At 45.8% G+C, this 17,915-nt stretch overlaps 1 protein-coding gene across 1 annotated transcript in view; it reads left to right on the top strand.

Moving 5' to 3' along the window:
• MGAT5 (alpha-1,6-mannosylglycoprotein 6-beta-N-acetylglucosaminyltransferase) overlaps positions 1 to 17,915 on the top strand; it is a 196,523-nt gene that overhangs the window by 105,679 nt on the left and 72,929 nt on the right. The window contains exon 10 of the mRNA XM_069473322.1: positions 11,506 to 11,639. Within this exon, the coding sequence (XP_069329423.1) occupies positions 11,506 to 11,639 (134 nt within the window). The remainder of the gene's footprint in view (positions 1 to 11,505; positions 11,640 to 17,915) is intronic.

Genomic DNA, 17,915 nt, shown 5'->3' with positions numbered 1-17,915 from the left:
GCTATGTGCACACCCACATTCATTGCAGTATTATTCACAATAGCCAAGAGGTGGAAGCCACCCAGATGTCCGTGGACACATGAATGGATAAAGGAAATGTGGTCTAGCCACACAGTGGGCTACTATTCAGCCTTAAAAAAGAAGGAAATCCTGTCACATGCTGCAGGGTGGATGAACCTCTGGGACAGTATGCTAAGCGAAATAAGCCAGTCACAAAGAGGCAAATACTATATGATTCCACTCATGGAGTGTTTAAAGTAGTCAAAACCGTGGAAACAGAAAGCGGAAAAGTGGTTGCCAAGGGCTGAGAGGAGGGGGAGGGGGAATTGTTTAAGGCGTATCCCGAGTTTCATTGTTTCAATTCGAAAAAGTTCTGGAGATCTGTGCCACGGCAATCTGAATATACTTAACAACACTAAACCGTACACTTAAAAGTGTTTAAGATGGTAAATTTAATGTTTTGTGTTTTTTACCACAATAAAAAAAATTAAAAAGCATTCACTAAAAATTGAAAACAGATTTTAAAAAAATGAGAAAAACTTACTAGGTTGGTGTTAACGTCTCATACAGAGAAAACAATTACTTTGACTTTTAAAGAGTCTTTGGACTGTACATTGGTAGTGGGAAGTATTTATAATGTTATTTGAAACTGTCTGAGAAAAACCTGCAGAATCTAGCCGGGTCACCTTTGCAAGTTGCTAGGACACCCACTCATTACTCCAAAAAATAAAAGGAAAGAATTCAGCTTTGATCCTGCTTTTCTAGCACAAATTATTTTTTAGGATAATCAAATCGTTGATGAGAGAAAGTTGTTAATCATGGGGAAATCACATCTAATAAATTCAAAAGGAATGAAGAATTAGAAAATCGGCATTTTAAAACTCTTAATGAGACAGTGGAGCAAGGCAGTCATCACCAGTGGTGGCTGAATCCATCCAGTAACAGGTGGAGGGAAAACTTTCTCAGGGAAGAGCTGTCTTGAATGGAGGAAACATGGCAATGAATAGGGAATTGAAGCAGTTTGAGACCTATATCATGTTGACATGTGTCTGGGCTGGAGAATTTGCAGCAGAAAACAGTATCTCCTGCACCCTGCTTTCTAGGACCTGTCCACTGTGAACTTGGGTGTATCCCTGAGAAGGGGGGTCCCTTCCTTCCCATATGACAAAGGGGTGGGGTCCAGTCCAGCCAAGTCCTTCCTCATGGAATCCCCCATTCCCTTACCCTCTGGCTAAGTGTAGCTATTACAGCGTTCTGAAGGGAAAAGCCAGCCATTTGACTATGAGAAGAAAATATCAGACGTTATATTTATTCCTTGTTAATTTTTAAAAATGAAACCAATTTGTTATTGCTTAATATATGGGCCAATGGTCATTATATAATATATAAACATGCACATACCTTGAGGGTATACTCAGACTCTTGTGTTCTTAGATTGTTTCCTACTGATGGGTGCACAACGGAAAGTTTGGAGGCCACAGAAATAGGGGGCTGTCCTTGTAGAACGTGGCATTCAGGTGCAGCTGTCTTGTCGTAAGATGTGGCAGTGTCGTAGCCCGTGTACCGTGCAGAGCGAGCATGGGGGGAAGGCATGTTAGAAAGAGCCCAGCAGGACATAAGGAGAAACACACACCATTGGATGCACTGGTTGCTGCGTCTTTAGGAGCAGTGACCCATTGCCTGGCTAAGTTGGCGGGGTTTGTACAAATCGGAAAGCCTTGATTTTCTGTATTGTTTTTCCCCCAGTCTCAGAAGTTCCACTGGCACTATCCTCTCCGTGTGTTCTGTTTGCAGTTGGGCATTTTAGGGTGTGTCCGCATAGACTATTCCTGATAACTTCCTAAGCAGCTTCCGGAGGGACCGATGGGTGGTCAGACAACACTAAGGCCATTTGACTAGATATATTAAGTGATGGTTTTTTCTAGGAAGCTGATGGGTCTGGTTGTTCCTCCTTTTACGCCCTGGTTCCTCTTTCGCCCCTGGTTCACAGGCTAGCATGGCCTTTGAACTAGGCCCTAAGGCCTTCCTGTGGCTGCCAGAGCCAGCTCTTGAAAGCTCAGCTTGGATCAAGCGATTTCTCCTCAAAGGCTGCAGAGCCTTTCCTTTGTCACAGGGTCATGTCCAAACTCCACTGCACCGTATTCAAGACCTTAGGCTCTCTGGACACGACACCCACACATGGTCCCCCCCAGCTCCTTGGCCCCAGCCTCACCTGACAGCCTGCTGGTCACAGATTCCCCACCACTCCTGCCTCCTCCAAATCACCCTCATAGCAAAATTTATTTTTCTTGCAAGCTCTATTTAAATGATTTCACCATCTTTCTGGTCAAATTTATAAAGAAAAGTAGTGCTATTACAAAAACAAGGAAAGCCTTCCTCCCACCAAAAACGGCTCCCCTAACCCTAATGCAACCATTATTATCTTTTTCATGTGTATGTTTTTAATAAGTTGTAATATATATGCTAAAATTTTGTATCTCTTTTTTCCCCCCACTTAATATGTCATTTTTTTTTTCAACTTGAAAACCATGGTTTCTAAGGCTCCTTTATAGTCTGTCCAGTGGCTAGCTCCTAATTTGTATGCATCTGGGGATGCTTTTGTGATTTCTTATTGAGAATTAACTGCTGCTTTTTCAGTGGTTGCCAGGTACTCGGCTTGGCTCCATATGCGGGACTGAAGTCTGTCCCCGTAGTCTCCTGTTCATACTGCTTGTTTTAAACTCCTAAAGACAGTTCCTCTTATTTTCGCAGTCCCAGGCGAGGTACATTATATTAAATACCTCAGTAAATGAATGCAAGGAATCTGCCCACACAGAAAAACAAAATCAAGAAGGCATTTGCCTATAGCATTTAGAAGAGAAAACTCTAAAACTGATGACTTGCACCGCAAATTATCCAGTATTTGGATGGCTTCAATTATCTGCATGACACCCGCTTTCACAATTTCATCTGGCTTATGTAAAAACATCGGCAGTGGTAAAACATCTTTATCTAGTTGAGGTTTGTATTTTTTTTTTTTCCCCCTCTCTTTCCCTGGAGACTGTGGCTGAAAGTAGCAATAGCAGACGTTACCATGTCCCTGGTTTCAGGTAAGGTTCATCTCGGACCTTATTTTTATATCCCACAAATGTTTCTAATAACCTTTGAAACCGAGTCTCCTTAAAAGTGTCATCATTCACATTGCTACCATAGAACATGTCCTCATTCTCTAAGCAAAGTCTCGTCTGTATAGGTTTGTTTTATGTACGTGTGTGTGGAATCATTCGCAATGGGGAGACACGAAAGAATTTGCCTTCTGGGTGCTCACGTTCTGTGTTATAGTCAAGGCTGGAGAGTGTTCAGCGTTTCTTGGTACCCGTGGAAATGTGGAGCAGGAAACACAAGGAGCTGTAACAGGGTTGAGTGAAGAGCAAACTGGGGTGTTTAGAGCCTCCCACCCCTTCCCAAACCCCTGTAAGGTGCTCCTGAGTAAGGGGTTAAGAGGTGGCTAAGCCTGAGTATTTTCTTGTTCCTTATGAGAGTGGAATTTAAGAGTTAGATTGGGATCTTTGGTTGGTGGTTGGCTTTACCCATGTGTTCAGTCCGTATCTCCTGACCATCTGTGGGCTGCCTGAGTCTCAGTTCTCCACGTGCTTGCTTTCAGCAAATTCTAGGGGTACACAGACAAGGCCTTATCATGCTTCTACTTTAGAAATTACAGACCCAGTTGAATGGAGCAGAGAAAACTTGAACAAAGAGGCGAGGCACATCCTGGGTGTAGCCCCTAGTTAAGGCAGATCGCGCCAGGGGGCCTCAGGCTCCACCGCCTGTCTGGCCCCATCTGTTACTACGCCTGTAGCAGCCTGGCTGTTGCTTGAGCAGGCCAGCCACACTCCCCTCTGGAGACCTTTGCATTGGCTGTCCATCTTCCAGAACATTCTTCCTTTAGACTTCCCCATCCCCTCCTCCATGTTTTTCATTCAAATGTCACTTCAGTGAGACGCTTACCATGATCCTCTCCCTTTTAAAATGCAACTCCTTTCTCCCTAACTTCTTACTGTCTCCTGTTTTATTTTCCTCCCTAACTTTATTGCTACCTAGGATTTATGTTTCACTTTTGTTTATTTTCTTTTTCCTCCCCTGGAATCTGAAGTATATAATGGCTGGGGGTTTATCTGTATTGTTCGTTGCTGAAACCCTAATATCTTGATGAGTGCTTGACACATAGTAGGCATTCAGAAAATATTTTATTAGTATCAGTTAAATTAGAATGAACAAAAATGCCTATTCTATTTTTAGTCCATGCAACACGTAGGCAAGGGGAAGAACTGGTGCACAAACAAGGTTACAGGAGCCTTTTTAGGCAATGGCCTCAAGCTTACTCTCTTCTGTCTTCCCACAGAACTTAACTCACTTGGTTGGGCTCTCAAGAGGTGTTCAAACCATCCTGATTGTCCTTGGCATTCTTTGAATTTCTCCCAGGATTTGGGGCTCGTGGCCATTTTTATTTGCATGATCGGATTGGAATATGGTGGCTTGTGGATCAGAACTTTTGCCTGACCAACAGGAATTGTAGAGAGGAGCCGGTTCCCATTCATGCGAGTGGTAAACCTGTTAACTGTAGCTAAGGATCGTTGCTTCCATGTCCCATTTTATTTTTAGGCTGTGGCAGGCAAAGGAGCTATTTGTGATTTAAACTGCCTTTTTGGCCTTTAACCTGGATCCAGGGCGACTCTTGCCTTTCACTTCTGTGCGGACCAGTGACTGATAGGACCAGCCTTGTGGTTCCTGCGGTCTGAGCCTCGACCTTCAGCAGTGATGTTGTTCTAAGGAGTCCATTCCCTCCTAAATTGCTTTTTGACACTAGAAAAATCTACTCTTGTGTGCCTTCTGTCAGCAGTTCAGGTAGTCATTTTTTCAGCTGAACTCTCCATTACGGTTTCCCCAGCCTGTATCCCAGCTTTTTCTCTCTTGAAGAGCCTCGAGTCACCACTGTTTGGGAAAAAATCAGTCTTGGTAAAGTTGGAAGCATAACCTCACTGTGTACAGCTTTTAAAACCACATTTCTTCTTGTGTGACATAACTTTATTTTTCAGTGAAGTCTTTTCTGTCATGTCAGTTTCATCATCAGAATCAGCAAAAATTTCGTGAGTATGGTGGCAGCCAATATTCTTCCCCAATGTTTTTATGACATTTTTCAACATAAAAAAGTAGAAGAAATGTACACTAGCAACCTACAACCTAGACTCAACCACTAACAGTTTATTTGTTCTATGACATATTAATCCATATGCCAATCCTCTCTCCATCCATCAATCCACCTTTTTTTGGATGCATAAAAGAACCCTTAGATGCTTTAGCATGATGACATTAACTATATGTTCTATATTGTTTATAAAACCAATTGTGTTTATTTCCCCTTTATGTACAACACTGGATGATTTTATTTACTTACTATCCATCTCTCCCGCTGAATATGCTTAATGAAGGGAAACCCATGCTTGTCTTATTCACTGGTGTCTCCTTAACTCCTAAGTTGTAGCCTGGCTTATAGTAAGTGCCCAGTAAATGAGTTCAATGTTGAATGAACTTAGAATTCTGTGATGTTAGAATTTTAATTTAAAAGCATGTTGTCTTTGACTTGCTTTCCTTCTTTCCAACATCTATTTTTGTGGCCTAGATCAAAAGATATGTTGATATGTTAATTTATCAATTATAAATATTTATTGAATACTTATAATATGCAAGGCTAGGTTCTGGGATAGAGTGGTGAGCTACCTTGGCTAATGATTAATCCCAAGAATGGGCTTTGGTTTTGGAGCTTGTGTGTAAAGAGCATGATGGGGGGAGGTGGGTAGTTTAGGTGTGGCCTCTGCTGCCTACTAGTGCAGACCTACCTACAAAGTCAGTCATACTAGTTAATTAAGCATTCATCATTGACTTAGTCACGCATCAAAAAAATACTTACTCAATTCCTAATACGCTCTGGGCAGTCAGATACATAAAACATGGCTCAGTCCTCAGGGAACATATAGTGCCTTAGGGGAGACAGTCATGTGTGATAAGGGCTCTATCTTTGCATGGTCTAAGGGTGCCAAGAAAGGGCACACTCAGTCTTGGGGATTCAGGAAATCCCCTAACTGGGAGGTGATGTGAGTTCAGTCTTTGAGGGAGGAGGTAGCAATAGACATGCCGGACACATGCCAGCATGAGATAAGATGGAGAAACACAGCCCAGGTAGGTCAGCGTGGAGCACAGGGAGGTATCAGTGGGGTGTGTCTGGAAATGAAGCTGGAATGCCAGCTCTGCTGGGCCCTGCTTCATGCTGAAGATGAAGATTTTCAGCAGGAAACTGCTATGGTCACATACTTGTTTCAAAGAATATCTTGTCAAGCAACATGGAGGCTGGACTGGGGTTGGGGAACAGTGAGGAAGGGACAAAGAGGCAAGGCTGTAGGTACAGAGATTGCTCAGACACCCACTGCAGAGTTTACCAGGGTGCCATGATAGATGATACCCACTGATTTAAGTAGTCAAAAATTGGAGACATCCTAAATGTCTTGTGGTAGGGTGTATTAGATAGGATCTCTGTCAAATTGGCTTCGTCACAGGGTTTGTTGGCTCTTGTCACTGGGAATTGTTGAAACCGGCTTTAGCTGGATTCAGGTTCAGAAGACATCTCTCTCCCTCTCTCCCCCTTCCCTCCCGTCTTCCTCCTTCCTTCCCTCCTTCCCCCTTCCTTTCCTCTTTCCCTTCCTCTCCCTCTCCCTCTCTCCCCCTTCCCCCCCCGCCCTCCCTTCCCCCCATTCCCTCTCCCTCGCCTACCCCCTCTCCCTCCCTCCCCATATCCCCCTTTCCCCCTTTCCCCCTCCCCCTTTCCCCCTCCCCCTTTCCCCCTCCCCCTTTCCCCCTCTCCCCCTCTCCCCCTCTCCCCCTCTCCCCCTTCTCCCCTCCCCTACTCCCCCCTTCCCCTCTCCCCGTCTCCCCCCTTCCCCCCTCCCCGTCACCCGTCTCCCCCTTTCCCCCTCTCTTTCTTTCTCCCCCTTTCTGCCCCCTCCCCCAGTCTCAGCTTTGCAGTTCTCTGGGCTGGTGTCATTCTGAAGCAGGCTGTCATCATAGGGGACAGGGAACCACCTGCAACCCTAGACCTCCACCCTACCAGCTTAGTGACTGTAGCAGAAAGACTTGACTTTCGTAGTAGCTCAGACTAGTCAAGGAGAAAACTGAGTGGTGGGACTTGGATTGTTAACCTGTCTTTCAACTGAGCCATGGCTGGGTGGAGTCCTCTGGGCTCTGTGTCCATCTGTGGAGATGTGGAGGGGCGGGGGGGCCGTCGGGGTCGGGAGTGGCACCACCCCAACCACCTACTGGGAGCAGAATTTCATGGCTTGGGGGAGGGGTGGTTAGTACCACAAGGAGAGGGTGGCAGACCAGAGCCATAGCGGGTCCAGGGTGAGTCCGGGCACGTCAGGCTGTGAGGTACTGTACTGTTTTAACAAGTGTGATGAGCTGTGGTTATTACATAGAAAGATATCTATGGCATATTGTGTAAGTGAACAAAAGTTTACAAAAGAGTAGTGTGGTAGGATCCAACTTTAGTTTGAAGATAAAAAAATAAATCCATAAGCCTAGGGGAAAAAAGCCCACCGACTGTGGTTATTTCTAGGTGGTAAAATGGTGGATAACTTCTTTTTTCCTTTATATCTTTCTCTATAATCTGAAAAAGTTTTACACCGAGGATATGTTTCTGTTATAATCAGGAAATGTAATAAAACCACTTCTATTTAGGAGAAAGAGAAGCTTGTTTATTGCAGAACCCTCGGCAAGCGTGGATGAGGCCTGAACTGAGAAGGGTGGAGAAGAGGAAATGAATTTATGGGTTTTGAGAAGCTAAGTCCCTGGGACCTGCTGGCTGCCTGGGGGCCGAGGGGCGAGCCAGGCTGGTGCTGGGGTTTCTGCCCCTGGTGACCAGGTGCTGTGGGGATACACAGCATTCTCAGAGATGTTTGGGACTTCTAGAAAAAACAGACCTCGTAGACATGCAATTGAAGGAAAGGTCAATTTGACTTAAACATTTTGAATTGTGTTTTAAAAGAAGACACTATTACTGCTTGATACATAGTATATACTTCATTTATTAAGTAGTTGGTACGCTCCTTGAAAGAAGAAACTCATCTTTAGGTTGTGACTCATCAATACTTAGCATGTAACCTGATTTGTAGGAAAAGGGCTCCAAAGCGTCATTGAATTATTCAAGCTAAGCTAATAGTATTTCTTAAAAGTAATCATCACTGTAATCTGCTCAGGGAACACATCAAGCTGATTCGTAATCATTTCTAAATAGGTGCTTCCAAAGTGCTTAAAATAGGGCCTTAATAAGAAAAGATGTTTGTCCTAAGCTATTTTAAGATTATTGTTAATGTTTGGCAAATCCCCGGCAGTTTGTATCATGTGAAAAGATCACTGTGGTCCCACACGCCTGGCACAAGTTGCTCGAGAAACTGAGGTCACACTATGCAGATATTGTGGGTCTCTCATAAGTATTTTGGTTCTACCTTGTAACATTATTTTCCTCAGAAGCATGGTTTATTATAGTTCACAGGGTCCAGAAAATAAAATGTTTAGACTACCAGGCTGTATAGGAGAATGACTTAAGGAGCTTGGGCCCTGGCACCAGCCAAGCTGGCTCTGAATGCCAGGGGTGCCGTTGCCTAGCATGGAGACCTGGGTGGTTTAACTCTTTCTCATCTATACAAACATTTTATAAGGTGGTCATGAGGACAACATGAAAGAGTCAGCGTAATACACTTAGCACAGAACTTGGCACGTGGTCAGAACTCAAACATCAGCTTTAAAAAAAAAAAAAATCACATTCGTTTATCTTCTGGGATGGAGTGATTTCCTGCATCCCATTTATGATGGGATTTCTTTGATTTACCTTGAAATGTAAGTACCTTTTCTTTGAAACCCTCCCAACACAACTCAGGTCTGTGTTTCATCTTAAAACAGAGCAAAAGAGAAAGCTTAGTTTGAGGTTTGATCTCAACGAAAGGGTCATTTCAGATAGCATCAGTCTGGACTTAACGGCTTTTGATTTATTATAAGCAACGTTAGGAACTCTTGTTTTAAGACCAGGGCGCTCTCTGCGGATATTGCCAAGCAGGCACCGGCTGGTGGCCAGCTGCTTGGGAGCAAACCACTCAGGCCTGTGGTGACTTCGGAATCACCTGCGGGGACACGTCGCAGCTGAGCAAACCCTCATGGTGCCGAGGCTCCGTGTCCCGTGGCAAATTGAGAGTCACCTGTTGGGGGACAGACGTGGAGAGGTGTGCCTGGTGCCCAGACCTCGGCCCATCAAACACGGGGTGCCATTTAAGCACTGCCTGTAAGTCTCCGTAAGTCTCACCTGCGGTCCTTAAACTGCACTTGTAGGCTATTTATTGATCTCCAAGTGAACATCTCGCAAGGGGAGACAGGCGTTGAGTTAAAGTGTGTGGATGCAGACTTAGAGCTTGGATGTGTGCTCCATTCTTTCATACAGCATCAATGCTGACTTAGTATCAAATTACAGTCGTAATGCAGCAAAGCCCACTGTCCTAGTGTTTTGACTAGATTATTTCTTCCCCTTCCTCTCACTGTCAAGCTAGAAGCTTAGGGGAATCTTTAACACAAAAATATGTACATATGTGTGCTTTTTTTCTTTTTTGGGTTTAGCAGTCATTTTATTTTTGACTATACCTGAGTACATTATAACGTAAAATGAGACCTGTTGAGTATTTCACATGCCAGAGTATTTTGTTTAAGTGCCCCCAAAGGGACCAGATACCCGAACTGTGGAGACAGATGCCTGAAGCACGGAGCTTTAATCACCTCGTACATTTCCTGAAAATAGAAAACACGATCCTCAAGTATAGAGTGTCAGATTCTAGTTCAAAACTCATGGAATCAACAGAAATTTTTACCAAGAGATATTTTAAGCTGCCTAATGACATCAGGAACTCACACAGGCTCTCCTCCCCTCCCCTGTATTCCTCAAATCCCCTCCCACCCTCAGCTCCTCAAAAAGGGAAAAAAGCAACCATCGCCTCTTGCTGGCGGTAGAATTTATTCCGTAATTTATTTTTCAGCCAACTGCAGCCATTGCCATTGCCTCTGGGCACTTGTTCAAAAACGCAGAAATGAAATAACAGATTGACCAGACCGAACACAAGTCCCCAGCCACAACCCTATTATCTCCTCGTTCTGTCACCCCCATCAGGCAGATGCTGGGGAGACAGAGGGTGACAGCACAGTGCTTATGCAGCTCGTGCACCTGCACAGCCCAGGGCTTCCTGCCAGCCCTCTTGTCTCGTTCCCCTGCCTGCAGGGCAGGTGAGGGTGGAGCCGCGGCATCGGATTCCTAGGCCCAGGCTGCAGGCCCACCCGCCTCTGCCCTTCCCTCCGTCTTGAAGGCGCCTCAGCCCTGGGAGCCAGGACAAGCTGCAGGGACCAGCATCTTCTGTTTGTCGTTCACCCACCTGGGAACGCGTGTGGCTAACACTACAGTGTGTGGACTTGCTGGAATCTCGAGTGTCTCTCAATGACCAGGAGGAATTCGGTTTCGTGTTATTTATAGCCGTTCTATCCAGGTCAGAGTCAAGCCGGGCACTTGCTTCATTTAGTGTCGGCCATGTGCGGCCTCTGCAGGGCCGTCTCCTGAAACGCTGACATTTCTCTGGACAGAAGGAAGGTGGAAGGAGTCTCTGCTTAATCTAGACAGAATTGTTTCCTGATTCTTGCCTCCTGGTGACATTCCTTTAAAATTATCGGCACAAGATACAAATGTTTGGGGAGGGTGTTAAGTTGCCTTTCCCCTTAGTCAAGTGTTTTAACTTCTTTTAATAAAGAAGGTGTAGAACTCAAATGAAGAGAGAAACCCAGAATAGTCTACCCTGTAGACGCTGTTGCTTTGCACTGGTTGGTTTTTTGAAGTAGTTCGTGCCCCGGGGAACTTGGCCTTTTATTCTGTCTTCTTTCCAGGCACCTGCTCAATATAGCCCATAATTACATCTGTTATTGGCGAGTAGTTCTTAGAGGAGGTGAAAGGTTGGGGGGACACTGCTTGTTTTGTCCCCAAGTGGCTGGAGCCAGACCTGACTCCGTGGGGCCCACCCCGTGCGGAACATCTGATTCAGCCCAGCTCCCTGCACATCTGGCCTTTGAAACCTGGACGGGGGCGTTTCTGCCGGGAGACAGACTGTAACCTGGCTCTGAGGAGGGTGCACAGCTTCATGAGTTTTAGACAGATGGATTTTTCCCCTAAAAAGAGCAGGATTTGGTTCAGGTTAATCCATCCTGGGGAGAATTACTCCCATGTGAAGGTTTTGCTGGGGACATGGGGGAGCGAGCAATCCCTCACCCCCTTGGGTAAGGAAGAGCAGGTGACATGAAAACATTTAACGATGGTGAGATGGCCGGGGTCGCATTTATAATTGTTGTTTCTTCTTGCTGATTGACCCTAATCCTGTCCTTTCCTCTCCACATCAGCGCACACCCCAGACAACAGCTTCCTGGGGTTCGTGGTCGAGCAGCACCTGAACTCGAGCGACATCCACCACATCAATGAAATCAAAAGGCAGAACCAGTCCCTGGTGTATGGCAAAGTGGATAACTTCTGGAAGGTGAGTCAGCCTGTGCATCTCTCTCTCCTCGAGAAGCAGCTTGTTGGGTAATTCAATTTAACTCTGATCCAGGGAGTAATCAAGCCAAGTGCCCAGGGCTTAATGGGACCTGCTTAGAAGTAAACAGGAACGTGCAAGGGCTTGGTGGCTCTGCATTTGGTTTTCTTACCAGGGCTGTGCCTGCTCATCCGGGTAGTGGCTGCACGACAAATCCCTTCACTCTTTGCATGGCAGAAGTGACACATTCCAGCTTCCTTCACTTCTTGTACTTGCTTCTGAGAGCCAGGGCTCCGCAGGGGTGGGTGTCTCTCTGGAGCTAAGCACTGGGTGAAACTTTGCCAAGTGATTCTCTTCCTCTGCGTTCTGGGAAGGTAGACAACTCCCCTTCCTGGGGAAGGCAGTGGCCTTCACGTCATTTTGGCTGTAGTCAGTACTCACCTGACTGCAGCTGACTGTGGGCGGTTTGCTCGGGGAGGTCTTGGATGAAAGAGAGTGTTTGGCCGCAGACTCCACCAGGTTTTCTGAAAGCGTTGGGCCCCTTTGGCCTCCTGGGATGACTTCCAGAGTGCACTGGGGAAGGAACGAGATCGGGTGTGATTTGTTGACAGGCAATGCAAATATTTTTATATGGAATTTTGCCTCAGCAGGCAAATACCATAATTTTTTTGAGGAAATGTTTTTATAGGACAGAAGTCTCTGGGACCTCAAAACATACCTCTTCCTAAATGTAAGAATGTTTCTTTCCAGAGGCCGGGCGCGGTGGCTCACGCCTGTAATCCTAGCACTCTGGGAGGCCAAGGCGGGCGGATTGTATGAGCTCAGGAGTTCAAGACCAGCCTGAGCAAGAGCGAGACCCCGTCTCTACTAAAAATAGAAAGAAATTATATGGATAGCTAAAAATATATATAGAAAAATTAGCCGGGTATGGTGGCACATGCCTGTAGTCCCAGCTACTCGGGAGGCTGAGGCAGAAGGATTGCTTGAGCCCAGGAGTTTGAGGTTGCTGTGAGCTAGGCTGACACCACGGCACTCACTCTAGCCCAGGCAACAGAGTGAGACTCTGTCTCAAAAAAAAAAAAAAAAAAAAGAATTACTTTCCAGAATAGTCACAAACTCTGTTCTTATGTTACTGGGTCTCCCCAGTCAAGGAAGTTAGAAATCCTACAACGGTGGGAGCATAAGTGCTGTGCAGGGCAGAGAATTCCCTGTTACTGCTCTTCTGATCCCACATTCAGAACGGGACAGCGGCGCCCCGCCCCTCCGCTCTGAGAAGCTGACCGTGCCAAGGGGGCGATGAGGTCAGCCTATTTCCAGGGAGACCGAGTTAATTCCACACAGCAGCCTTTCTTATAAACAGCTCGAATTTTATCTTCACTTAGTATATTAGCTAGTTCTCAACTATGGACAGTTTTATCTCCTACCCCCCCCCACCTCCGGGGAACATTTGGTAATATCTGGAGACGATTTCGGTTGTCAGGTCTGGTCAGTGGTACTACTGGCGTGCAGTGGACAGAGGCCAGGGAGGCCGTACACACCCTGCAGTGCACCCGACAGCCCCACGCACAAAGTAGCAGTAGTGCCAAGGTTGAGAAACCCCGGGCTGGTGGGTAGGAATTACTTCCTACTTATGTTGCTCCATACTTTCTTCTCTCAAGTAAAATAAAATCAAGCTAGATAATAAATGGCGATTTAGGGTGGTCCCACAAATTTATACACATTTGCTTCCTTTGCATCGAAATGTATCGATGGTGCATTTTCCAGCTGACTTTTAGCAGGACTTGGGTTAAAGGCGTACTGGGGGTTCTCATGCTCAGCTTGGCTGTGAAGTGCATGGATTGTGGCATGGGTTTTAGGAAGACTCAGGCTCTTAAAGAAAAGCCTCTGCTGCTGCTTAAAGAAAGATAGCTTGCACGCTCATGTGGGCTTGACCTTGAAATTATATCACCTGCTTTGGAACCAAGTGCAGCCACCTCCTAGGTGCCTCTGACAACTTTTTCTGGTGCCCCAGAAAAACAAAACAATAAATGGGTTCTGAAAGCTTTTCGGTCACCTGTTTTGGATAAATTGATACCACTGCTAAAAGGATGACTTTCTTGTGCCTGTCCTGAAAGTGTTAACCGTGCTGCTCAGGCAATTTGGAATCCTTCCGTACTATGAGGGGTTAAAGCTCTGCATGTGTTCAGCCTTCCTCGTACCTGTACCATGCATTGCGCAAGGATTACAAAGTATGTCCACGTTCCTCTTTGCCTGAAAACCAAAAAATCTAGGGTGTTATTTCCATTTTATTACATCATTCCAGCATTCTGTGCTGGGAAAGGGCCAAGGAGATGAAAAATACTGTAAAATTTTCGCATGAATTCAGGACATCTTCTCTAGTTCTTGAGCACAGCACAGCATGTGAGAATTTAGTTTCTTCTTCCAAAACATCTCCATCCCAGAGTATTTAGTGAATGGCACACAGAAAACAGATGTGCCTTTTAAGTGAGATGTTTTCAGTGAGCAGTTTGCTGACCCCTGAACTATGCCATGTTCCAAGTAAACTAAGTCTCTCTACGAGGACACACTGGTCAAGAGTCCCTGGCATGGATCTCACCAGAGATCTTTTTGGCTTGTTTTGAGGTTCTTAATTATATTCTGTATGATTGAGACTAATAGACAAGCAATGCGTGGAAGCATGACGTGTGACTTTGCTAAAATCCTGACCGTGCTAAAGATGAAGCCCCGGGCACTGAACCTGGTACCTCTTCATGGGCATTCAGCAAAATCCAGGGCTTATTTAGTAAGTAATGTGTTAATAATAAAAGAGGGCCTCAGATTTGTGCAGCACTTCCTCTTCTTGGAGCCCTTTCCAGCGGTCGTGTGAGGTGATGCCTGCTGACGCCTTCTGTGACCATCCTGGTTTATAGATGAGGAACTGGCTCAAGGACATGGTGACGTGGCCAAGTCCTACAGCACATGCAATGGCAAGGCCAGGACCAGGGTCCGGGCTCTGACCTCCCCCCCTGGACACTTTCCTCCCTGCTGCCACTTGGCTCCCTGGAGGGTGGGTCCCTGTTTCGAGCAGGATTCTAAAGCTGGGAAGGAAGGTGTCCCTGAGTGATCTATGTGTGCAGCAGGAGCCTTGGGCAAATATTGGTGTAACTAGTAAAATGTGGCTCTGGGCTGCTCACCACACGATGGCCGAGTCAGCAACAGCCTTTGCAGCCAGTTCCGCGGGGTAAATAGGCCTTATTTGAGCTATTCACATCATTTCTGGCTCCAGAGCCCAGGGCCTGGCTTGCTCCAGATCTAGCCTGCCTGGCAGCAGCCACAGTCAACCAGTCTTAAGTGAATTTGGAAAGCTCCCTTTTGTCTAGACCGCAAAGACTTTGTGGTTTTACCGCATCCCTTCAAATGACACGCAGTCCCTTTCCTATAGGCCTAAGAAATCAGGCAGCAGAACTTACAGAAATGTGATGCAACTTTTCCCTCCTTCCTGCCCTTTTCTATTCCACTTTCTGTGCAGCAGCTGCCAGAGTGATCTTTTTTGAAATGTAAATTGGATCATGTTACTCCTTCACTCAAATTCTCCGGTGACTTCATTTTAAATTTGGGACATGTTACATTGACAGTGAAATCTAGCCTCGGTGGCGTGGTTTGGTGAGGTTCTCTGCAGGCTGGCCAGGCCTGCTCTGCATCTCCTAGTCTCTCTGGCTCCCGGGCTGTGGCCACGGGCCTCTCTCACACCACTCCCCCCACCCAGGGGCCCCACCGGGCCTCTTTCGTGGCCACTGCCTGCCCTGGCTCACCCCAACCTGAGCCCCTAGGGCCACCCTGTCTAACACATGTGCCCCCAGCCAGATGCAGCCCTTCCCTATCACAGTACCCTGATTATTCCCTTTATATAATTTTTCATCATGTGTTTATCTTGTCAGTTTCTCCTTCCTTACTATAAGCTCTATGAGAGCAGGAATCTGTTCTGCTTTCTCAGCGCTACGTGGCAGAGGGTAGGAACTCACTAACTACTTGGTGACTGAATGAATCTCCCTTCGGTTTGGCTGAAGTTACTGATTTATCTGGGGAACGTGGGATACCGCTTAGAATGTTTTCTGCTTTGGGCATTTCCATGTGTTCTCTGGTGGCCCAAGGGAGACTGAGAGAGGAGGTTTGATGGAAAAGGAATGGAGCTACACTTAACGCAAATTCTGCAGACCCCATAGAAGCTTGGAGAGTTTTTTGAAACCCCTGGTGAGATTAGCAGGGAGACTGCATGGGAAGAGGACACCGCAGGAGGAGGACAGAGGCTTAGCTCTGGGCCAGCCCTACTGTCATCTGTGTGATTTGGGGCTGGCACTTCCGACCTCAGTTTCCTTATGTGTATAAATGAAGGTATTGGTTAAAAAGAAAAAAATGAATTGTTGATACATGCAACAATATAGCTGACCTCAAAGCATTAATACATACTCAAACTGTATGATTCTATGTATATAAAATTCTAGAAAATGTAAACTAATCCATAGTGACAGAAAGCAGATCGGTGTTTGCTTAGGGAGGGGAAAGTGGGGGCACAGATGTGTCCACTGTCTGGGGTGTGGTGACGGTTTCAAGGAGCATACCTGTACGTTTCTCAACACTTACAAAATTGCACACTGGAAGTATGTGCAGTCTATGTCACTTACCTCAATAAAGCTGTTAAAAAATAGGCCGGGCGCGGTGGCTCACGCCTGTAATCCTAGCACTCTGGGAGGCCGAGGTGGGCGGATCGTTTGAGCTCAGGAGTTCGAGACCAGCCTGAGCAAGAGCGAGACCCCATCTCTACTAAAAATAGAAAGAAATTATATGGACAGCTAAAAATACATAGAGAAAAAATTAGCCGGGCATGGTGGTGCATGCCTGTAGTCCCAGCTACTCGGGAGGCTGAGACAGGAGGATCCCTTGAGCTCAGGAGTTTGAGGTTGCTGTGAGCTAGGCCGACGCCATGGCACTCACTCTAGCCTGGGCAACAAAGTGAGACTCTGTCTCAAAAAAAAAAAAAATAAAAATAAATGAAAGTTGGCTAACAGCAGCCTATGAGTCAAATCCATCTTCTGACCTGTTTTTGCACAGTCTGCAAGCTAAAAGAAAAAAAAAAAGAATATGTGATAGACTTTATGTGTTCCCACAAAGTCTAAAATATTTGCTATCTGGCCCTTTACCAGAAAGGTTTGACAGCCACCCCTGGACGACGAGATCAGTAATTCTTCACCAGTGTTTTTTGGAGCCCTAGGACCCAGGCACTATGGGAGGTCAAAGGGCAGCCACACAGGATGGGCCCTCCCCCACGAGAGCAGCTCTGATTTATCTGTGGCATAGATTTGGATTTCCAGTAAGATTTCACTGGGAAAAGGGGTTAAACACTTTAAATAACCCAAAATAAATCTTAAAAGTCTGTAGACTAGGTGAGTTCTGAATCTGAGATAGAATTCCATTCAAAAAACTAGCTCGCTAATGTGGTTTACTTGGACTTAGTTTAAATTAACGCAAACTTGGAAATGGGAGTCATTTGGAGAAATGCCATTTTATTTGGTAGTAGGAATTACTTGCTCTTAGTGCACTGTTTAAATGAACCACCAAAGACCTTTGTAATTAAAGAACATACTGAAACCCTTGAAAAGAAGGCATTTTTATAAGCAGGTAAGCCTTGTCATCTCATTTATTCTTTAATCTGCTCAGCCAGAGACTTTTTTTTACCAGATAATGTAGAGATAAACCAGATAAATTTAAATCCACCTGAAGTTTAAATTGGCATATATTCTGAAATAACAAAGTTGGAATCAGTTTTATTGGATTTGCTGGAAATTCTGATGTGATCACAGCTCTTGGTCCTGGTTCCAACCAGAAGAGCGTTAGAAATTAGCAAATAGTACTAATATATTTCTTCCAGTTTATTTCTCTTGGGGGACAAGTCGATCAGAAAAGACCTTGTCTCGCTCCCGTGGAGACTGCACTGCCAGGGCCAGGGAGTTTATGCATCAGCGGCGATGGGAAGCCCCTCGCGGGCAGCCACTCACCAAGCCAGGCAGCCACCTGTGCTCGTTTTGTGCCTGGCACATGATAAAGTGCACTCATATCACAGAGCCTTTTCCCCAAATTCAAGGACAAGCCTGGGGTAGGCAGGGGAGGAACAGAGGGGAAATCAAATGCAAAAGGAAACACCAGAAATGAATCATTAGCTTTTAAGATTCCAAGAGCTACGGTCCAGGAGACTTAAGGATTTTGCAGAAATAGTGTTGGCTGCATGGTGACTACAACTTAACC

Source organism: Eulemur rufifrons, chromosome 1 (assembly GCF_041146395.1).
Source record: "Eulemur rufifrons isolate Redbay chromosome 1, OSU_ERuf_1, whole genome shotgun sequence".
Classification (NCBI taxonomy): Eukaryota; Metazoa; Chordata; class Mammalia; order Primates; family Lemuridae; genus Eulemur; species Eulemur rufifrons.
The sequence above is the reverse complement of the archived record's forward strand: the minus strand, read 5'-3'. Positions and strand labels throughout refer to the sequence as shown.